The sequence below is a fragment of the Agelaius phoeniceus genome, chromosome 2 (assembly GCF_051311805.1).
Source record: "Agelaius phoeniceus isolate bAgePho1 chromosome 2, bAgePho1.hap1, whole genome shotgun sequence".
NCBI lineage: Eukaryota > Metazoa > Chordata > Aves > Passeriformes > Icteridae > Agelaius > Agelaius phoeniceus.
Window position 1 is genome coordinate 25254198 of NC_135266.1, and position 22683 is coordinate 25276880.

At 40.6% G+C, this 22683-nt stretch overlaps 1 protein-coding gene across 8 annotated transcripts in view; it reads left to right on the forward strand.

Moving 5' to 3' along the window:
* The window catches only part of NAXD (NAD(P)HX dehydratase), a 49629-nt gene extending 27133 nt beyond the window's left edge, over positions 1-22496 (forward strand). For 7 of the 8 annotated variants that reach the window (XM_077173315.1, XM_054628124.2, XM_054628125.2 and 4 more), the window contains 5 exons: positions 10372-10422; positions 10501-10605; positions 10962-11082; positions 19536-19656; positions 22102-22496. In XM_077173315.1, coding sequence (XP_077029430.1) covers positions 10372-10422; positions 10501-10605; positions 10962-11082; positions 19536-19656; positions 22102-22252 — 549 coding nt within the window. In that variant the 3' untranslated portion in view covers positions 22253-22496. Of the gene's footprint in view, positions 1-10371; positions 10423-10500; positions 10606-10961; positions 11083-13987; positions 14108-19535; positions 19657-22101 lie in introns of those variants that run through there. The other variant, XR_013180804.1, reaches the window with a different exon arrangement.
* The last annotated feature ends 187 nt before the right edge of the window (positions 22497-22683 follow it).

A 22683-nucleotide genomic window follows, 5' to 3' on the forward strand; every position in this document is an offset into this window, starting at 1 on the left:
CAGCATCTCATTTTCCACCCCTTGTGACATCTTCTTAAAGTTGTGTTAAAATGTCTTGCCTGTAGTTAACATGTACATGGTGAGAGAGGTTTGGGCCCTTGTCACAGATCATCTCCATCAGGTGTGCCCAGAGAGAACCCATTTGAAATTTTCAGATGCCTTGACTGAGGCATCAGCCTTTCTGTGTTTGGTTAGTTGGATTATTTTCTCCCCTTTCAAGCCTCGTGCATTCAAGATTTAGGCAACAGTTCACAGCCCTAATAAGTTGTGAGAATGGGACCAGGTGCATCACTGCACTCTCTGCACTACTTTTCTGCAAGGTCAAGAGCACTGCAGAATACAGGGCCACCTGTTGTTATCATAGAGGTCAGTTAGAGCTGAATCTGTCACTGTGGGCCTTGGAAAGGATTTTCCTCTTGTTATCTCAGTAGCCCTCTCATTTCTGTTTGTACTACAGGTGTAAGACACCTGAGAAGTGTCCCAGGTGAATGTTGCAGGTGACAGATTAGCAGTATTGCCTGTGGAAAAATTTTCACACTACCCCACACAGTAATTAATTTTCTACCACCATGTACAAATATGAACCAAGAGAATGTATTATTGTTTGGAGTCACTGATCATGACAACTCAAATCAGCAGAATTATTTTCCAGAAACTTCGTTCCTTAGCCTGTGTCGTGCATTTGCTTCCTCCCTGTTTATACCCTTTGTAGTTCTTGCTGTGGGGATTCAGCAGTTCATAGGGAACTGAACTGCTGCAAGGATATGCCTCTTTATCCTCTCAGCCCTCAGCTAGGAGGAGGTGAGGTAGCTGGAACCTTGTGTTTGGGTACTGCAAGGGCAAAACCCAGTGAGAGTGTGTGTGCCATCTCTGTGAGAATGTGTGTGCCTTCACCCAAGGCCAGCAGTGATGCACAGATCACAAACAGAACCCAGTGAAAAACTGATCTCCAGCTGGCCAAGCTTCATTGTTTTCAAAAGGCAATTCTGATGAGACTCAGGATTTGTGGATGTTGTCACCTAAGGTGGGGCAGGTGCTGGGTTAGGATGTCTTTGTGATGGTGTTACTGCTGTGGATGAAGCTTGGGAACACCAGCTCAAGGCAGAGATGCCTTCTTGGTTATGCCAAGAAACTACTGCTGCTGTTGCTAAGAACTATTGGTATTCTGTGGCTTCCTCAGAGATGTCTTGATTAGAAAAATAGTGTTTGAATATATGCTAACAGTACCTTAAATACAGGTTTATGCAGCTTGCAAACAGAATTTATTTCTAATATGTGTAATGGATCTTGATGAAAGTCATTCATAGTGAAGTGGGATATTTATTTGCTTTCTGCATGTAGGCTTATATTGTTATTTAATTTGATTTTGATACTCAAAAGCATTTCTAAGCAAAACTCTGGTATTGGATGCCTTTTCAGCTCTTTCTGAGCTCATTCAGCTAGAAACCCTAAAAAGAAATTTGCAGTGATAAATTCAGTTCATTCAGTTCATTTTAAGTTTATGTTTATTTAAGACAAAGTGCCAACAGCTGACCATGAATATCTTATGCCAAATCTAGTTAACATAATCAGCTATAAATTGGAAACTTTGTAGAGTTTTCGTTGTCAGTGCAAACACTAAGTGAATGAGAGCATGAGAAAAATGGCTGCTTTTATTTATTCTGATGTAGATATTTATACTTTGGATTGCAATAAAAAGGATTAATACTTAAAAGTGGATGTTCATGTATTTAGGAACGAAATATATGTATAAATGTAGCTTCTCGAATGGTCTCTGGTTAACCATGATTTTGGGGGAGCACAGGCACAAAGGACTGCTCTGGATTTTTTCATAACTAGGACAGTATTTCAGAGGCTTTTGCTTTTTCTTATTGTGTTCAGGCATTACTTTGGCTTATGTCACTTCTTCTGAAATTTAGCATGTGATTGAAGCTGATATTAAGAAACTGTTAGTTGCAGTTTTCTTCCATGCTCAAGGCAAGTGATCTAATTTAAATTCAAAGAAAGAATCTACAAATGAATAATTTTCATCTTTTTTTTTTGAATGTAGAATAGAACAGTTTTGATTAGCTGCCATCTACAGTGTTTTCAGCTTTGATAATTGTACCAGCTTCTAACATCTCCCAAAGCACTTAATGAGCCTGATGGGGTAGAGGGATACTCTAAAGAGTCCTTATCACACTCTGCCTGGCTTAAGTGAAACATTTTGCTGTGCACCTGAAAATCTGTTTTGGAAAACAGGGCATAGCATGTGGTACTAGAGTGAAAAGACAAAAGACCAACTTAAATTGAATGGAGCATAAACCACAAGATGAAGAACCTATTTGTTCCAGAGCAGGGATATTCATCTGTATTAGGTGACTCTTCATTCACAAGTGGTGGTCATTCCTTGCATGAGGTTTGAGGGCTTAGTGGAGGATTAAGGAATTAGTGACAGGTGTGCATGCATACAGAAATAAATACATTAAAACTCAGGCAATTAGGTTAGTTAAAGGTGATAAGATGATATATATATATATATATATATATATCTTGTCCACAAAGAGAGATCTTCATTGTCTTTGCTGAATTTTGAAAGGAGGATGAGTCTTTGGATCAGTTTGTAGGAATTAATAAAAGCACATTTAAGAGACAACTGCACATATTAATCAGTGAGTCAGTAAAAGCCTAAAAACAGTTTTGAATTTTGTGAAAATATGGCTCTAATGGGAAGAGTCTCAAACAGAAGAACTCCATTCTTAATGTTTTTCAAACTTCTTGCATCAAATAGAATATATTAAGGGAAGCTTCTGCCCCCTGCCAGCTAGGGCTGTAGCCTCGAGCATAGCCTGTGCCTGGGCTATTTGCCTACTTCTAGCTGTGCAAGATTACAAATTCCTGCTTGCCAAGGCCATTTTCCAGGCATCTCCACCAGAGAGCTGCATCCTGACCTCTATTGCAGCTGAGTCCCTGCTAACTCTGCATTTATCCAGACTTGAAGCAAGCAAGGCAGAAATGCTTCCTAGGGCTTTCAGTGCCTATTTGTAGGAATCGATTTGCAGCGTGTTGGGGTGGAACTTATTTGTTCCTCCCGGTCACCTTGGGGAGGAGGATGTGTGGAAATGCTTAGAGCTGCAGCATTTACAGGAAAATGTTGACTCTTTTTTCTTTTATCTCCCTGTTTCAGACAAAATCATGGATTCAGGATTGCTGGATGAGAGCAGCATCCATGCAGAAAATATAAGAGATTATAGGTGGTGTTTCAACAGCAGTTTCTGAGCCTAGCTTTCAGGAGAGGGTTCTTTGTGAGAGGGGCTGCCACTCCCAGTGCCAGGTTAGGCACATTTGCATGTCTTTACCAAGCCAGAGTGTGGCATTACATAATCACCATTTGCAGGTTGCAGTGGAGTGGACTTTCAGTGGGCTGAAGGCACTGCTTCCTAAAGTGTTTGGATGTCATTTTGGTCAATACTGTCCATTATTATGGCATGTTAAGGCTTGAACTTCTCTTTGAGAACATGAATAAGACTTTTCCTGAGAGTGGGTCAAGACATGACTCTAGAAGGGACTGAGGAAATGCAGTGTTTTTGCTGACGTCAAGTAAAGCAATCTTTCCTTTGCTAGGTAGAGAGATGGCAATGTGAAAATTAATTACTATTTTGGGATAGATGTTGCTTTATATATTCTGCTAGTCTGGTTTTCTGTTCATTTCATTAAAATTCAATCTTATAATTAAATGACTGGCTCTAATTTCCTGATTCTTCCCTTTGTAAACACCAAATGCCAAAGTTTTCTGTAGCTGAACTAGCTCATGAGGAAGAGCATAAGTAGTGATAAAAATATTAATATATTAAAAGTCACTGCAGGCATTCTTCTGCTAATCCACATCTAATTAAAAAAGCTGAAGAGTATATCTGACTTAGGTGTGGCAAACCTACATAATTCTTTTCTGTGGATCTGTGCAGAAGCAGCTTTTATGCTGTTGCACGTGGGCAGCATAAATAGGAGGGGTGTTACTGCTGGCTGGTGGATTTGGGTGCAGCAGTCCAGATTGCAGAGTTTCTCTCCAAGAGGCTGTGGGCACTGGCTGAGAGAGCACCACTGTGCTCTGCCCCTGGGGCCTCAGGGTGGCTGCTCTGTGAACACTTCCATGGCTGATAAGGAATCCTTTGCCTGTACTCAGGAGCTCCATAGCAGTTTATTCCTCCCTCACATGTTCCCCACTATTCTCCATGTGGCTGTTCCTTCCAGCCAGTGGCTCATGTCAGCCCCATTCCCTTTTCCATTGTACTTGTGGAAGTGTGCAGGAGTCCTGGATGTCCATGTTGGTACAGTGCAGGTGAATCTTGTGTTTCACAGCACAGCTGCAGGCTGTCAAATGGTTAAATCACATCATGCTTTTCTGCATTACTGTGCCCTCTTTCAGCAGTATCCTGCCCATTTGCTCCTTCAGGCTTGTCCCTCCTGCAGTCCTTTCCAGCCCAAATAATTCTGCATTTGTGTGTGTGCTGTACATGTACCCATGTGTTGGGGGTTTTGTGTTTCAGGTTTTTTTAGGGGAAGTGTGCTGGTTGGTGTGGTTTGGTTTTGTTTTGGTGGTTTTGCTTATTTTGTGTTTCAGCTTTGTCTTTTGGGTTTCTTTTAAAGTTTGGAATTTGGGTTTGGGAATCTGTTTTAAAATTCCCATGTGAAAGTTGGGACAGGAAACAGATTTCTACTACAATGAATGCATTGCATTTAGGGGAATAGCTTCCATGATAATAAAAAATATTGAAAACACATGAATTTTTCATCCTTACTTTATAAATTTTTGAAATTCCAGTAAAGAGTTACCTTTCCTTACCATAGACCAATGGTTTCTACTGTGACACAAGTTCTTTTTCAGCTCTCACTGAGTAGGCTGCTTGTGTAGAAGTCCTGAATAATGAGTCAAAGAAAAGGTTTTTTTCAGGAAACAGTGTATTTCAGGAGTAGAGTAGGAGTAGATTCAGGTTAATTTTACCCTCTCTGGCTTTCTTCCTCTCAGCCACCACCATCAAAAACTGCAATGACTGAAATACTATTTTGGGCAATTCTAAATGTCAAAGATTTGGTGCTTTTAACAAATGATAATAACTGTGAGAGAGTTTGTCCCATAGAGCATCTTCGTGGGATGTGTGAATCCCAGGTAATTTCCTCTTTGGCTTAATGAGGATAGAAGCTTCAGATTTGGTCTTGTTATTAGGAGAGGAAACTCCTGTTACAGATTTGTTCTAGCAGGAGTACTGCAGTCTTGCAATACAGTTAATCATCACTGATTTTAATAAGAGGGGATTGACACCTCTTTTCCTTTTCTCACACAAATGTTGAATCACTGTTTCAGAGCACTACCAAGTATTTAGCCAGCTGATACAAAGAAGAGTATCTCTTGCAAGAGATTGCCCAAACCCCATTATTAAGGGTCTCAATATGAAAGGTAACAGACTGAGTTTTGGCCCTGGCTGTGAATTGCAGAGGAAGAATCCAAATTTCAGTCTTTGATATCTTAATTACACAGTGTGGCTGTAGGTCATAAGGTTGGGTGACAACAGTGCATCATCCTCTTCTTCTCATCATTGTCCCCTCTGCTTTCTGACTCATGCCAAGATTGCCTTGTGAGTCCAGTGCTTCAGTTTTGGATGTCCTTGAGGGCTTAGGAATCAGCTGAAGGAAGTTCTCCTGCCTTGCTCCCAGCTGAACCACCACGGTTGCAGTATAATACATTCTGTGCACAGAAAGTTTGTTCACTGGGCTATCCTGGAGCTAGAATCTTCAAATCCTTAATATTCAAAATGCTGTTTGAAGAGAAGGGATGATGTCCTGAGCTTATCATTGCTATCTGTATGTGTTGCTGTTCATTTGTCAATGGTGTTTTGATTTCAGCTTTTGTCTTAGTGACATTTCTTAATATTTTTAATTGCCAATGTTCTCTTCTAAATGCTTTCTCACAGAAATAATTGTTACATGGGATAAAACTGAACAGATGTTTTCTGCTCATACATAGAATTCTATCAGGAACTGTTAAATAGGTTTTGGTGTGAAAGCAGAGTTAGCCTGAGCTGTATTAATTGGGCAATTAAGAGTGAAGGTTCTTCTCTATCTACAGGTATTAACCAAAAAAAGTCCATGCCAAATACTGAGGTACAAATACAGGTGAAAATCGATTTTTTGCTAATACTCTGCATAGAGGATGTTGCCATTATTGCCATAAACTCCTCTTATTGCCAATATTTAAGGGTTTGGGGGTTTTTTTGTTAAATATGGTATTTGCAGAAATAGAGTGCTTAAAAGTGGGCTTCATCTCACCTAATTCTTGGTGTCTAGAAATAAAACAGTAAGGTGTCCCTGCATGGCCTGTGACAGCTGAGGAGAGACAGGTATGTCTGTTGGCTATGCATCTCACCCTAGATGAGGTGTCTAAGCTGCATGGGATGAACTGCTCTCCAGTGGTCCTGTCCACAAGCAGTAGGAAACAGGGCTTCTCCTGTGAATGTGGTGTCCTTCAAATGTATGGCTGTCTTATGGGGGTTCCCTGATCTTTAGTGGTTTATTACAGTTTTGAAATCACCCCTTCCCTCCCCAGAGCTTCCTCTGTGAGGCTCCTTGTCTATCTCCCAGCAGTTTCTCTCTGGCCTAAAGGAAAGAAGAGGAAAGGAAAATGATTGGGATAAGGGCTTTGTTTCTTTCTTTCTTTCTTTCTTATTGTTTGGCATTTTTTAAATAAAAATGAACTTTCTAAATAAGACAAACAACTTTGTATCCCCTGATTGTTTGTTTTATCAGGAGAGGAAGAACAAGCAAAGATCATTCAGTATGTTAGATTAGAAACGGACACCTCAGAGACTTGGTACACAATAAAAGTTGCTTGCCCAGTGGTTTTCCATAGCAAGGTGAAATTTCTCTTTAGAATGGAGGTCAGATGTTTCAGGATTGTGGAGGATATGCTAGAGACATGTGACTAAAACATGACTAGGAAAAAAATGCCTTATTTCTCTGAAGTGTACCAGTGATCTGGCCTTCCAGATGCTATTTAGCTGTAGATATACTGTCATGCTTTGTAACTTCCATTTTATTTTTTTTTGTCTTATACATACATTCTCTTGGTATACCATGGGTCTCCAGGATTGCTTATTTAGGAGGGAGCAAGACATTGCAGTATCCAAGATGACAATTATGAGGAAGCATGAAAAAGGGCCAAGCAATAACAGCTACTGCCAAACTTCAGCTTCTTTGGGAACAGAATTTTGGCAAAATTCCTTCCCTAGATTGCTTGTAATGCATTTAAGAGAACAGTTTGGAAGGATAAGACTCCTGAGATCTGTGTCTTCCTTCAGACTTCCTTACTGACTCTGTTGTGGAAATCTTTTTTAGTTTAAGAACATAAAGTGTCATGAAAGACTGGCTTACTGAGGTTGACATACTAGAATAAACTGGTGATTCATATTAGTGGGAAGTGGAGCAGTAAGCATTTTAAGTGTACTGAAGGAGTTTGGTGAAGCTGCTAATGTACAAAAATATTCTAATTATAACCAGTTAGAAAACCAGGTTGCAGCAAAAGGTATTTGTACCTTCAAAGATTGGGGGAGGATGATCTTGCTGAGGTCTGGGTCTCAGTGCCCTCTGATATCTAATCAGAAGAGCTTAGTATCATTCAAAAATAATTGGGCTATTGTTGGATCTATAACATGCATTTATACAAGGAAAATACAAACAGCAAACACAAAATCTGGTTGCTAGATCCACAGCTTTGTTTTATTGTTACAAAGTGAGCCAAGTTCAATATAATTGTTAATGAACTTAACATAGCAGGGGCAAAGCAGTGCAGCTTCTGTGAAGGAAAACTGAGCTGTGCACATCTGTGAATATTAACATGAATGAATTAAGAAATTACTCTCTTATACATTTCTTGAAAGCTTTGATAGTAAGGCACTCTGGTTTTCAGAATGTCACAGTTAATTCTAGATATGTTTTGAGACTCCATCCTCACACAGCTGTTAAGTGTACTTACTAATAAATTTGACTAATTTAGCAGTAGCTGAACTGTATGAGTTGTGTAAAACTTGCAATTGGTTCAAAATTATTCAAGTAGCTGAGTACAAGAGAGGACTCTGTGGTGTTCCCTAGGGATCCCAAAGGAGGTGAGCAGCTGGCAGTCTGACACACAGCCCATGTTGTGCAGGTCTGTGTTGGAAAGGTTTCTGTTCTCGAGTAGCTTCTGCTGTAGCCACAGCTGTGTGTTGGGACAAGTCCCCAGGCTTGGAGCAGTCTCATGCTTCCAAACTGCAGACAGTGCCCAACAAAGAAAATGGAAGGGAAATACTTTCCCTTGGTATTGGAAAAATCAGAGTCAGTAGTAATGTTTGTGAGGATATGTGTATGTCATATGTAATAATTTACAGGGACTTAGGTGGGTGGCATTTATTTTGACCACTATACAAGAAAAGAGAGATGTTCAGTACCCTGAATATTAATTTAAAATTACTTCCTTATTCCTTACATCATGTCTTGCTAACCTGTGAAGCTCAGTGCTGTATGATAGCTAATCTGAAGAGCTTAATAACATTCAAAATTAATTAAACTTTTGGATGGATTCCATGCTCTGTTATCTTATACAGGAAAAAGATAAACCCTCCAGCTTCAAAGATGAGTTGGTAATAACCAACACTGAAGAAAACTTGACTGTTGGCCACTGTTCATTAAAAAGCCTCAGGATCAGTCATTGCTGCTGCTGGGTTAGGAGGGAGAACAAGGGCAGACAGTCTGCTCAAAGATGCTGCTTGCTGAAAACAACACTTTTACAAATGGTCTGATGTCTGGGCCACCTTGGTTTTGCTTTCAAAGCATAAAACCTCCAGACCCACAGGTGAAATGACATCATATATACTGCTTGTCTCAGATGTTTGTCTGTACATAAACTAATACTGCAGTGGGGCTGTCGGCAGCAGAGCAACTGAAGTTAGTTATTACAGTTATTGGTAGATTTCTATCAAGGCTGTACTCCCTGGGATTTTTCTGGTTTTATTTTAATTGAAGATGTATGTTTACTGTATGTGATTTGTGTTGGCAGGACATGCCTGCTACAGCAGGCAGAGTGGGTGAGATTGCTTGTTTGTTTGGGTTGCTTATTGTGGTGGGTTGACCCTGGCTGAATGCTGGGTGCCCATCAAAGCTTCTCTGCCACTCCCCTGCTCAGCTGGACAGGGGAGAGAAAATACAACAAAAGACTCCTCGTGGGTTAAGATAAGGACAGGAGACATCATTCACCAGTTACTGTTATATTGAAGTATTGCAACAAACTCAACTTGGGGAAATTGAGTTTTATGACAAGTGAAATCAGAGTAGGATAATGAGAAATAAAACCACGTGATAAAACACCTTCCCTCCACCCCTCCCTTCTTCCCAAGCTTATTTTAACTCCAAAACTGTTCATTTCCCTGCTGTCAATGGTGCAGGGGGTCAGGAAATGGATACTCTGGGCAGTTCATCACATATTGTCTCTGCTGCTCTTTCCTCCTTGGGGGCAGGACTCCACATTCTTCCCCTGTTCCACCATGGGGTCCCTCTGACAAGAAACAGTCCTCCACAAACTTCTTCAGTGGATTTCCCATGGGCTGCAGTCCTTCACAAACTGCTCCAAGATGGGTCCTTCCCATGGGTGCAGTCCTTCAGGAACAGACTGCTCCACTGTGGGCTCCTCTCTCCATGGGGCCACAGGTCCTTCCAGGAGCCTCTTTCAGTGCGTGCTGTCCATGGGGTCACAGCCTCCTTTGGGCCTGCTCTGCTCCCCTGTGGATTTCCCTGGGCTGCAGGGGCACAGCTGCCTCACCATGAACTGCACCACAGGCTGCAGAGGAATTTGCTCCAGAGCCTGGAACACCTCCTCTTCCCCTTTCACGTGTCTGCAGGGCTGTAGCTTTCACATATTCTCACTCCTCTCTTTTCTGGCTGCAATTGATTCAGCACAGTAACTTTATCCTGTTTTTAAATCTGTGATCCCATCACTGTCAGTGATGGGCTTGGCTTGGCCAGTGACAGAACTGGAGCTAGCTGGCATTGGCTCTGTTAGACATGAGGGAAGCTTCCAGCAACTTCTTGTAGAAGCCCTGTGGCCCCTCTTCCCCCTCCCAAAACCTTGCCACGAATACCCAATACACATACCAACTCTGTGGACACTTAACCCAGGGAGAAAACATTGTGACTGTAAAATTACCTGCTGATATGAAAGTGTTTTACATTAGTTTGCAGAATATAACAGATCTTTTTCTATCACTTTGTAAAAACAACTTGCATGGTCAGATTTATTGTATGAATTTGGTTTGGATCTTATAAGATATAAATTAACAAGCATATTAAAAGTATCTGCATTTTTTGCAGGGTATTATAGAGAAATCAAAAATGAAAGGAATTCCTATCATTATTGATGCAGTAAGTATTTTCTTTATTTCAGTCAGTGGTTTAACATTGAAGAATCTGTTCAGTAAATGTTTTTACTGTGTTTTGCAGGATGGACTGTGGCTCATTTCCCAGCAGCCTTCTCTTATTCAAGGCTACCAGCGAGCTATTCTTACTCCAAACTACATGGAGTTCAGTAGACTCTATGAAGCCATGGTGAGCTGCTTCCCTTTTTGTATTTACGTATTTAGTCTTTTTGTCCTTGAAAATAAGTAACTTATTACTGGCTTAAATATTATGTGCTATTTCTTGTGTGTGAGGGAAACACTTTCTGGGTTATTATTTCAGGGGATGATTGCCAAAGCAATGCATATTCTTAAACTGAGCTTTTTTTAAAGAAGATCCATTCTCATGCATTTCTTAACACTATACCCATGCAGTGGGTATAGAAAAAATACAGGGAAAGACTGATGATGTTGCTTTTTTCCCCCATGCATATGTAACTAGCATGTGTTAGAATATGTTGTTTTAGTAGCAAAATATGTACTGTGTATGGAATTCTTGTGTTGTAGCTTAGAGACCCCGTAGACAGTAGTGATCATCATGGATGTGTACTAAGACTCAGCCAAGCCATGGGGAATTTGACAGTTGTGCAAAAGGGAGAAAGAGATCTTATTTCAGATGGAGAGAAGGGTAAGTGAAGCCTTCTGCTTTTAGCAATGTGACTGTTCTGTTCTGTTTGCTTTCAGAGTCCTGTAGAGTGTCTAGCAATTGGCAGTATTCTCGTGAAGATTAGAGGGATTGCTGTCTTTGCTGATCACCTTTAGATGATTTGTGTAAATTAACATTTTAAGAGTGCAACTAAATTCATTTGCTGAAAAGAGTTGCTGATTTTATTTTGCATTTATAGATGTTATATTTTACATTACATGGGCATTGAGAAATTAAATAATTAATCTTTGTGTACTGTTTGAAAGTTCTTTGCTGAGATGGTTTATATAAGTGCATCTGTCATTGCTAAATTAATACAAAATAATACTGTTAGTTCAGGATGTATCAGTGTGTGTGAGAAGTGAAGATGCCTTAAGGCTCAGTTCCTTGATCCTGTCCATCATAGGGCTGCAGATTAGCATGTACTTGTATATGTTCTTCACAGCAGCCCTGACAAATTAAAAATTAACTCTAGATTGCCATTACAACAGTCTCATACCAGTATGGTTTAAAGTATACTTAATAAAATTAGCTGCTTGTCTGATGCTTTTTATACTGATCATGTACTGTGATCAGTATAAAATTAATTCACGAGTGCCTTCGTCACATTTTGCCTGCATGGTTTTATTTGACATACATAACAAGCAGCAGCTCTGCTTTTAATTGCTTGAAATGCTAATCTCTGATAAATGTTTATGCTGCTTCAGAACTGTTTTGTATATACAGTCAATTTTTCATTACTGGGAGCCATGGAAGTCTTTTATAACAGAAAAGCAGATGTAATGTGACAACTGGTTTGTGCAGAGCCACCTTCCAGGTGCCCTGTTAGGGCAGATACTGTAGCAGACTGTGCAACAAGTGGGACCTGGAAGCAGAATGGTTACATCTGTGTGGGATAGATAGATGTACTTCCTCACACAGTACCCAGCTTTCCCCACAGGAAGAATTTTTTGTCATATTTGCACCCTCAGCAGACTTGATTTGTAACCATGGACAGTCAGGCCAGGCTTAAGGGGGGATGAACTTGGCTGGACTTGACTCCAGTCTATGCCAGCTAGAGAGCTTTAGAGCATTGTAGTTGTCTTCTTCCTCTGCTTTTGTCAACAATATTCTTTTTATTCAGGATTGTTGCTTTTTAAATGAACATTGGAAGACTGGGTGAGCACTTTAGCTGGAGTACCTTATCTAGTATATTTATCTATATGTCTGTTCTCCTTTTAAACTGTTACTCTTGAGATAATTGCATCCCACACCTGCTGGAGAGACAGGACAGGTCTCCAATGTCTCTTGTCATGCAGGATTAAAAAAAAAAACCCAGGAAACAAGTGAAGTTCTTTCCAGTTTCAATTTTGAATGTTCATATGTGGCACAAGTTCATGTACGTCTTGTGTGCTTTTGGGGTTTTTTATTGGTTTTGTTTTTATCCCCACCTTGTTATTTGTCTCTGTTGTGTTCTGGTATTTTCTTCTACTAGTGAAGTGGCTTTTGTTTTTGAAATAAAAACAGTTCTGTGTCTTTATAGCAGTTGATTGATGTCCAGCTATAGGCTGCTTTCTTGTTCTTATCTTGGTGCTATCACTGATGCTTTGTTGGATTACAGACATTACAGGCAGCATTGCTGAGCTAAGAAAGCAGGTTATAATGTCTGTTACAAGAACTGGTTTTAGAGTTTGCATGACTTTGAAGAAGGTTCTTGAGAATTTTGCAGAAACTACAGACTTCACCTTCCTTTTAACAATGTTCTTTGGGTCTGATCTGCTGGTCGTTTTTTTAAAAGCTTCTCAAATGCAAAATTACATTGAGAAAGGAGATTCTACTGTATGCTCTGTGCCAAACATGGAATATGTTGTCCTGTCACTGACCTCGAATTCTTCAGGTTTTTTTGCTCTTGTTTTTCATCTGTCTCTTCTTTTGATCTGATGTCATTTTTTTTCAGCTAAGACTACATACATCAGGGAAATCCAAGGTTATTGGATTGGGCCAGTGTCCTCTGAGCACAATCAAACATTATGAAGAGATTTGTGTACTCCTCTTGCCTTTTATTTGTCATGTCACCATCCATTTGTAGTGCTTAAGCCCTGCCTATTAGGCATTTCCTGTTTGACCTCCTGTTCAGCATACTGACACTGTAGTTTGCATATATTAATTTTAAACTTTCTCCTTTGGGAAAATACTGCATGTGTGCTTTCCAGGAAAAAAAACAAAAACGAGAAAAGTAAGTCTCAGTGCTCTCCAGGAAAACCAGAAATTGAGAAATTGCAAACTTAACTGTATAACTTTAGTGTTTTATGCTTAGTTGTTGAGGAAGGAAGGCTTTTTGAAGATGCCAAATTTTGCAGTAGGAAAGACTGGGTTTGTGAATGCTTTATAGCTTAGAGTGATTGTAATGGTTGTTTTCACAGTAGTTTTATTCATGTGTCTGTAGGAAATGCAGTAGACAGTTTACTTCTGCTACCTGAAGACAGAAAGGGTTACCAGGTGATTTGGTGTCAGGCATTGCTGAAGAATTACTCTCAGCAACAAGCTTTGTAATCTACACAGAGAGGCTCAAGAAATTTTGATTGGAAGCTGAAGTTTAATAAATTCAAAGTAAGATTTAGACAAATTAACTAATAGAGCCACATACCTGAAACTTTGCTAGATTCACAACTTTGAAGTGTCTGGATACATCTAAAGTTTGTTTTCACAGATCAGACTAGATGGCCTCAGAGTCACATACTGGCCTCTGTGAAAGCAGTAGCAGCCCTCCAGTATAAAGGAGGTTTTTCTAAAATTTGTCTCCATTTCAGTAGTGAGCTGCCAACTGGCCTGTGAACATAATCACCCAGATTTTAAATTAAGTTTTATATACTCTTTTTCTCTTTCCTTTTGCAATTTCACATTATAGCTTGGTCTACAGTTGTTGATTCCCTGCTCTACAAAGATGAGCTTCACCATGCTCTTGGTAGGTGATATCAGTGCCATCACTGACCAGGGTAGGAATGAGTACTCAGCCTATGGGTAAAAGGTAAGTCAGCTTTTATTCACTATGGCACAGCTCTCTAAGGTTATCTTTTTATTATTCTTTGGAGAACTGGTCAATAATAAAGTGTGGTTATACCAGCCTTAGTTCCTAACATGTTTAAAATTTGGTTAGGTCCTTGAATTAGAGTATTTGGATTTTGGTTTTTAAACATTACAGTGAGTTTTTCTGTATTTGACCCTCCTCCCTTCCAAAAGCCAGGCTTTATGGGAACCATCCTGCTACTGCCTGGGACTACTTCTACCTGGAGCCAGTAGCCAAATTTGGTTTAACTTCAGTTGCTCAGGTGCAGCTTTATGATCAAAAGAAGCAAGGAAGCACATGAGGCAGAATACTGAGTACTGCCAAAGGGCTAAAAAGCCAACTTTTGCCATAAGTGCCCAAGTGGTGCTTCTAATTCCAGCCATTCATCTCACCACACAGCTGGAAATGAAGCTTGTCACTGCCTGGCTCACTCACAGCTGCTGAGCAAATCTCACCTAGATTTATAACTGAGAGATTTATAACTGAGAGGCAGCACCTTTGTCTCCAGTCCTGCTTCTGCAGAATGAGCAGAATGGGGAAGGTGATGGCTCCTGTCCCTGGTGCCACTGTGCTGGCTCTGGCAGTGCAGCCCAGCCAGCTTCTCCCTGGCACTGCCCACCTGGCCCTGCCTCCTGTGCCTAGCCAACAAAACCAATGGAAAATGTGGGACATTTTCATCTCAACTTAAATTAACTGCTCTATCTTGCACTCAAGGACTTACCTAAGTTTTAAAAGTGTGATTAGGGAATAAAAAAGTATAAGCACCCTTTATATAAAAGCCAACTTACATTTTCCACATCAGTTGAGTTGTTTCTCCAGCCAGAGTCATTAAACTTGGTTTCCCTGTCTGTATGCAGTCTGGGACATGTTCCTGGGAATCCATGATCTCCAGCTATTTGCTTTTGTGAACTAATTTGCAAAAGGAAAAAGATAAATGTGTTACTAGTGTAGATACTACCTAGATACTAGGTCAGAGATGTATATTGGTAAGAGATTTTACTAGAAATCTGATATTGGTCTAAATCTTGCATTGATGGGGCAAAATGATCCTTGGTAGCTACATTATTTGCATAGAAAATGGAAATATTAAGCCTTTTAATTAACCTGGAGTGTGTTTGTGGTGTGGGGTGGCTGTTAGCTGATCCAGTTGGGTTGTATCAGAAGTTAGAATGGTCATGTTTCATCCATGGATTCCTGACCACATTAGGGTGAGTGTAATACTCTTCTTCTGTAAGAGCAAAACAAGTGCTGGGAATTTGTTCAGGACATCTGAGAGTCAGGAGTTAAATTTAAATCTCCAGTCTTTCAGTCTGCCATCTCAATAAATGTGATATTTCACAGAAGCTCTTCAGCCCTCTTGACCACACCTAAACTGTCCCATATGTCACATGTTGTGCTCTAAATGCAAAAGTAAAAACCACCCCAGAGATTCATTTATTTATTTCACTACTGGGTGAACATGGTGAATCAGGAACAAGCAGAAACACACTATCTTTTGTAGTTAGAAAAATTTTGGTTTTCTAATTGTGATGTATCTAGGATCTGGCATTGTAAATGGTGCTGCAGGAATCCAGCCATATCAAAATCTGTGCTTCCCAGTTAACTTGTAGTGCTTGAAGTCAGCAAACCTACTGCATTCTGTTTTTTTTTTCCTTCAAAGAGAGAACAGCTATTTTCAATTATATAAGAGACTGTTGTGTTTTGTTTTGGGTTTTTTTTTTTTAATTAAGCATACAATACCCATAAATAGGTAATTCTGGGCTTTTGGCAGCAGCAAAATTTAGGCTGGGAGTTCTTTCAGCTTAAAACTTGGCAATGATACAGCTAGGTGTGACACCATGGTCTGAATGCTTTCACAAATATTAATGTGTATCTTACCATCACTACCTTTTCAGCACTTCTTGAAGATATCTTAAACAAAGACCTAGTAAATAACTTAGCCATAGTTACCCAGAAAGTCTGGGGCAGAGTTTTGAATGGTTTGAAGCCTAAAACTCCTCCTGAATTTGCTTTACAGTATTCTGTCAGTATGACAGCCTTCAATTTTTTTTTTCTGTTGCACTCATTTCAGTACAAATTATTTCCATGGATTTAGGTACACAAGAAATCCATGTGATTATATGTGAGGGATGTGTTGTATTTGCTGCCTAAAGCTCTGGCAGTATTTATGTGATGTTTACTTGCTGAGACTGTGTTGAAACTCTTCAATAGGACTGTGGCTGTTCTGACTCTAGCAGATCTCCTTGCAGGCATTTCTTCAGTGATGACATTTTTATTTCATCTAGCCTTTTCTAGCCTTTCTAGTATATGTGTGCTGCATGGATAAGTGCTAGGGAGTAGGGTAATTTTTTTTTCCCTGAGAGTTACTTGGTATAAATCAGTTTTCATTAAAAAACTGTCTGCTGCTTATACTGAGGTGGGTTTTCTTTGATTCATTAACCTGAGAAATAATGACATCAGATTTGGTTGCTCAGACCTGTTAGAAGACAGAACTGGACACCCTGCTGTAGCAGCCAGCTTGACCAGCATTAATTGTGTGTTTCTGTGAGTGGAGCTATAACTGAACCTCTCCATTGTTTTCATCCAGACTGGTGTCAAACTAATTGACCTAGTGGCCCTGGCTGCTGCCCTTTCAGAATTCACACAGTGTGCTGATTTCAGTCTTTGTGGTTTCCTTGTTGTCCCACATGCAGTCATCTTGGTCTCCCCAGCTCTTCCAAGAACCATGTTTTCTATGTTTGCTGATGTACGTGATGTACAACACATCAGAACCAGCTTCATCCCCACATAAACAGAGCATTGTGCACCTTTCCAGGGAACAGAGCTGCCCACCTTCTTGGCATCCCAGCTGACTATTCAGCCATGTCCAGCTAATCAAGGTCTTGTAACATTGCCACTGCTTGTGAGTGCTCAGTGCAACCTAAAGCCATCACCCCTGTGGTCCTGAAGGAGCTGCTGGAAGGGTCCTCAGAGCAGGCTCAGACATGCACTGGGGGATGTTCACTGGCAGAGTGTGAAGACAGCAGTTCTGTTTTGCTGCTCTAGGAGAAGGGTGAGAAAAGTATCCCGTGTTGATTTGGCAGTGTAGCAGTTTGTCTTGATGCCACTGTGGGACTCCTTCTTAGATTTTAAAAGCTCTTAATAATGGCTGTAATTCAGAAGTGTTTTTAGATCCTTTTCCCATTGCCTGTCGTCATGTTCATCATCCTTTTATTTTGAGATGTTCTTTGATCAGCCAAGTCGCTGCACAAGAATTGTGTTATATCTCCCTCCTCATTCAAGTGAATTTCCTCTAGTTCTGATTCTTTGAAGGTATTCCAAGGATTTGTTTTCCAGCATCTGTGTGCAGAGTACAAAGGTCTGCTTTTATTGTTGCCTGTGAGGTAGTCTGCACATATTTGAGACTTACTTTTTAAAACCACAAACAAAAGACCACTTTTCTTTTTTTTTTTTTTTTTTTTTTTTTTTTTTTTTAACAGAGTATTATAATTGGCCTAGTTTGAGATCTTGCTTTCCTGTACAGCTCAAAAATGACTGGAAGGTTGTGGGGCTACAGAATAGTGGCAGATGGTGACATACAGCTAATAAGCAGGGGCTTGTGCTCAGCTGTCAGTCAGAAGGCCCCAAAGCTTTTGAACAGAGGATTTCCATCCTGCCTCCTGCCAGCAGTTCAAGCCCTCAAAGTGAAAATCCTGTGAGATAACATCTTCAAAGTAGTAGAATTGGAGGTAATTTCTCCAAAGCACTGTATTTAAAATAAAAATAAGAATAAATCACTCCACCTAAAAGGGCACACCTTCTTCAGATAGCTAACTCAGAAGGGCATTACACTTGTGAAATTTGACATTAGCTACTGCTCACTGAGAAACACATCCAGAATCTTAATTTGAGAGGGGGAGGGGGAAGGGGAGAAGAGTGATTGGGAAATGAACTGCTGGCAGGGCTGCAGTGGTGCTGTGCTCCTGGTGACTAATGAATCTTTGCCCTCTCAGTGGCACCAAACACGCACAACTGCCTGGCCTTGGGAGCCCCACAGTCACTGCTGGAAGGATCACTAGGAAATGGAAGTGAAGTACAATTCTTTGCTGTTGCACATAACAAACTGGAAGGGATTTATTGGCATTATGTAGTTTTTTACCATTTGCTAGTTAGAAAGATGTATCTGCAAGTCCTTCAGTTCTGTGCAAATTTTTTCCATTAGTTTGAAAAAGAAAAATTATTTCAAATGTTAAAAATATGGGCAGTACTCCCTCTAAAACACCTGGGCTATTCTGTTTATACTCTTTGGAGAAACTGAACCCAGGCTTGAGGTAAGAGCTGTTGTCCAAGCAATGCCTGCTCTTGCTTTATCCTTTGCTGGTATATTTGGCATGCCCAGCAGCACAAGGGATTGTGTGCACAGTCCTGAATCCTGCAGTAGCTGACTGGAGATGCTAAGGATCACACTTGGCCAGTCATGATTCTGCCAGCTCTTCCATCCTCCTAGGAGAGGAAAATAATTTCTCCTGGGGTTTTTTTTCTTCAGAACCAAGCAAGGAAAAAGCTAAGGGTAGGTATATACCCACAAGAGAGCTTGGAGAAGGGTAGCAGAATTGGTGCTATTTTCTTTTTATGTGCCTTATATGTCCTCCAAGCTTCCTGCTTGGGCTTGTTGAGAGTGGAGAACAAAGGAGTTAAATGTAGTGAAACCATTTGTGTGTTCCTCATAGTTAAAGCTACACAAAGAGATCAGTTTGATCAAGGTCCTTTGTATATTTAAAATAGAAGTGTAACATCTGATATCCTGACACAGCTTATCCACAGTGACAGTGCTGACAGAAACGTACAGGGATGGTGAGGACACTGTCGATTGGCAGAACAAAAATAAATCTGTCTTGCATGTTCTTTTTACAAAGCCTAAGGAAAGGGTTGTTTCAATAAAATATTTTCATGATGGATACAGTAGAACATTTGAGATTTTAGTTCTGTTTTGCATTTGCTTTTTGTAAACACATTGGTTTACACTGGCAAACTCTGAAGGTCAGAGACCCTGAAGAATTATGTTTGTGTAATGGCTTTGTGGAAGGACCTGGTCAGTTTGGGGTGATGGCTCATGATGCCACATGAATAACTAAACTCACCTGTGCAGGCTGAGTGAAGTGGAAAAAGTGTCCACATTGTGCAATGTTACTTGCAAAGGATTAAAAGGTAATGAGAAAAGTATTTAAAAAATGTTAATGCAATTTTTTTTTTTTAAGAACAGTGTATTTCAGTGTATTCTGCTGCCTGTGTTAAGTCTCCCACCTGTTGCTTGCTGTGTGGCTCAGAGGGTAACCCTGGCAGCTGCAGTGCTGTCACTGTAGGCAGAGGGATCAAAGCACCTGACTGCCTTTGGTTTGTGTGTTCACAGTTCTTGTGTGCAGCCACGAAGGAAGCAGCCGGAGATGTGGGGGACAGGGGGACCTCCTGTCTGGTTCTCTTGGCGTCTTGGCACACTGGGCATTTGTTGCTGGAGCTGAAAAAACAAATGGGTATGAATATTAATTAATAACTTAATTGCTGTGAGTTTGTGTTCACCTATGGCAACTGTTGTAGACCTGCTGTTATATGAATTTCCAAATGAAATTGGAGATTTTGGTAAGAAAGTATACATGTACTTTTAAAAAGTATAAGGGTGTTCTAGAACAATCTACGTAACAGTAAGAATTATAGTAAGACAAACCTTTCAGTAATCTAACATCTCCCAAGTCTGAGGCAGAAGAAGAGCCTCTGGATCTGTTCATAAGGACATTTAAGTATGAGGTATGTGTTTTCAAAACTTTGGAATGTAGGCAGAAAGTAGAAAGGATAAATACATGGTAGTCATTGGCAATAACATCTCTGTAATTCAAAAGACGTTGTTTGGCTTTCTTTTTTCTATTTTTGTGAATCCTCCTGCTGTGTAATTCAGAGGAGCAGGTATGTTGAAACTTGCAAATAAAATACAATTTCAGAGAGAGTAAATCTTTTAAGGCCAAATGGCAGTCCACCCTGGTTGTACATAAAGCAGCCATGCAGATGGCTTTTGGCTTTTTAGTTAAATGATGTCAGTTCCTGCTGAACTAGCTGGTTCAGATAGTCATGGAGTCTTTCTGTGCAAGCATCAGCTTCTAATGAAGTTGAAAGGAATGTTAGCAGTCAGGGAGTTACAGTTCCTTTTCTCAGTAGGTCAGGGGCTATGGAAGCTTGAGGAGTGCAGACCTGTAGTCTTTGGGATGCTGCATGTGCACAGTATCAGATATCCCTGGGAGTTATCCAGGCTGTGTTTGTGTTACCACAAGGGCACTGCACAAGGTGCCTCAGGCTTCAAAATTCTGAAATATAACATACACAATCTTGGTTTCCTTTGTCATTCTGGGTATCTGAATTTGCAGCTGCCACTAAAGGAGGAATTCTGTTTTAAGTCATTAAAAGAGTGACTTCATTTTTGCATGGGGTACAGCACAGCAGCATTAAACTGTTGGAGAGATTAGCAAACACAGCATGTGTTTTCCAGGCTCTCCTGACTTGAGCTCCTGTGGCTTTTCTAAACAGCTCGCTCCGAAACTCCTTTATTTTATAGATGAAGAAAAAGTACAATTGGCATCAGCAATGCATTGTGTGTCCTGCAGTGGTGTTAAGGTGACCCTTCACAGACACCTGCTGTACCAATCCTGCCTACCTCATGTGTTGCAGGAAAGGAGGAGCTTTCTGGGTTCAGTGAGTCAGGGCATCCAGTTGGAGACTGCACTGCAGGCAGTCCAGCCAGTCCTTCCAGCTTGAGCCTGCCTCTGGCATTTCAGAATGGGTCTGTACAGAGAGGTTTTCAAGCACTGACTTTGTGCTGGCTTTCAGGGGTGCTAGTGGCACAGTAGGTAGGATTCCTCACTTGAGAATGCTGATGTGTTTGGTGCTTTAGCAGCTTTGAGCCCAGGAGCCTGTACACAGCTCATGTTTCAGAGCACTATTTGGGCATCCAGGATTAACTCTCAAGGTGCCTTAAATACTCCTGCACCTTGATGAGTACATGGAGATTTTGCTTAGCTAGCACCTAATTGTAAAGTCATGTCCTGCTTTGTCTGTGTTTTACATTGGGATCCTTCACAAAACTCTCACTTGGCAGGAGTCAGGAGGTCTTCAGTGTGTTCCAGGCAGCAATGCTCAGCTGAGGTTTCTGTGAGGTTTCTGATCAGCCAGACCTGAAGCACAGCACTGGCTGCTGAACTATTCTGCAGTTGTTTTCTGTTTTAAGGCAGCAGAAGTGACTCCCATGGCCCAGCCTATGAAAAGATGCTCTGGAGGTGAAGGGTGGAGGTGGCTCTGGAGTGTGCTGGCTTCTGTGGGGGAGGTTCAGCATTGCAGATCTGGGTCTGGGTACACTCTTGGGCAGTTCATAAGTGTGTAGGAGGCATTACAGCAGTGCTTTAGCTTGTGTTGTGGTCTTCACTTGCCACTGTAACCCTTTTAAGCTGATCTAATGAAGGCCCTGGAGCAGTCTGTACGGCCCTCCTGAAAATCATCTCTTGTCTGCATCCCCATGACCTTCCCCCACCTCTGCAAGACAAAATCTAAATGGAGTTACCCAGAGAATGGAGAGGAAAGGGGGTTGAAAGGCTGTCAGGTGAGCCTTCAGTCTTCCTCTGAAGGAGAGCATGAAGCTTCACATCAGTTAAACTAGACATGGAACACCTTCCCCACTTCTTAAGCCTGTTGGCATTTTGGGTGCTTTGGCCCTGGTGGCGTTTCTCATCACATGCTGTGCCATGGGTAGGAAGGAATTTAATTTAAAAAATTCAGACAAATTCAGTGCAAGAGATGAAAACATGTTTGCTTAAGAGGCCTTCCTGGCACTGCTAACATTTATGGGTATAAAGATGATGTCCACCACCTCACAGATTGCACAGAAGTGTTGGGAGTATTCTCTTTATAATGTTGTTCTTTGGTTTCTTTCCTTTCAGTCAAAATCCCTTTCTAGTGGCTGCATTTGGAGCTTGCTCTCTCACAAGGCAGTCTAACCAGCAAGCCTTTCAGAAATTTGGACGTTCAATGACAGCCTCTGACATGGTTTCAGAAGTTGGAACAGCTTTTAACAAACTTTTTGAAACCTGAAGCCAAAGCAGCAGAGAAGAAAATGTACAAGCAAGAGTAATTACATGTACCGTAGAATTTACATAATGCACCCTTTCAAGTACTGTAGCAGCATTGGTATGTTAGGTAGATTTTTTTATTTTTAAGAATAGAAAAATATGATTAATGTAGATATTTTTTAAGAGTTTGGGATACAAAAATGTTTTGGCTGAAATAAGCTGTAGTTGCAGATCTGTTATAATATAATAAAACTGAACTGAAAGTATTCCTCTGTTCTTTTTGATAGTTATTGAGCAATAACTAAAGTGTGAACAGCAAAAAAAAAAAAAATGCACTTGATACTTAGAAGAAATTCTTCCACCAGCTCAACTGAATTTCTTGGATTTCACCAAGGTTGTCACTTGTCATTCTTAGACCCTCTGTCTATAATTAGCTATTACACTTCATTTTTT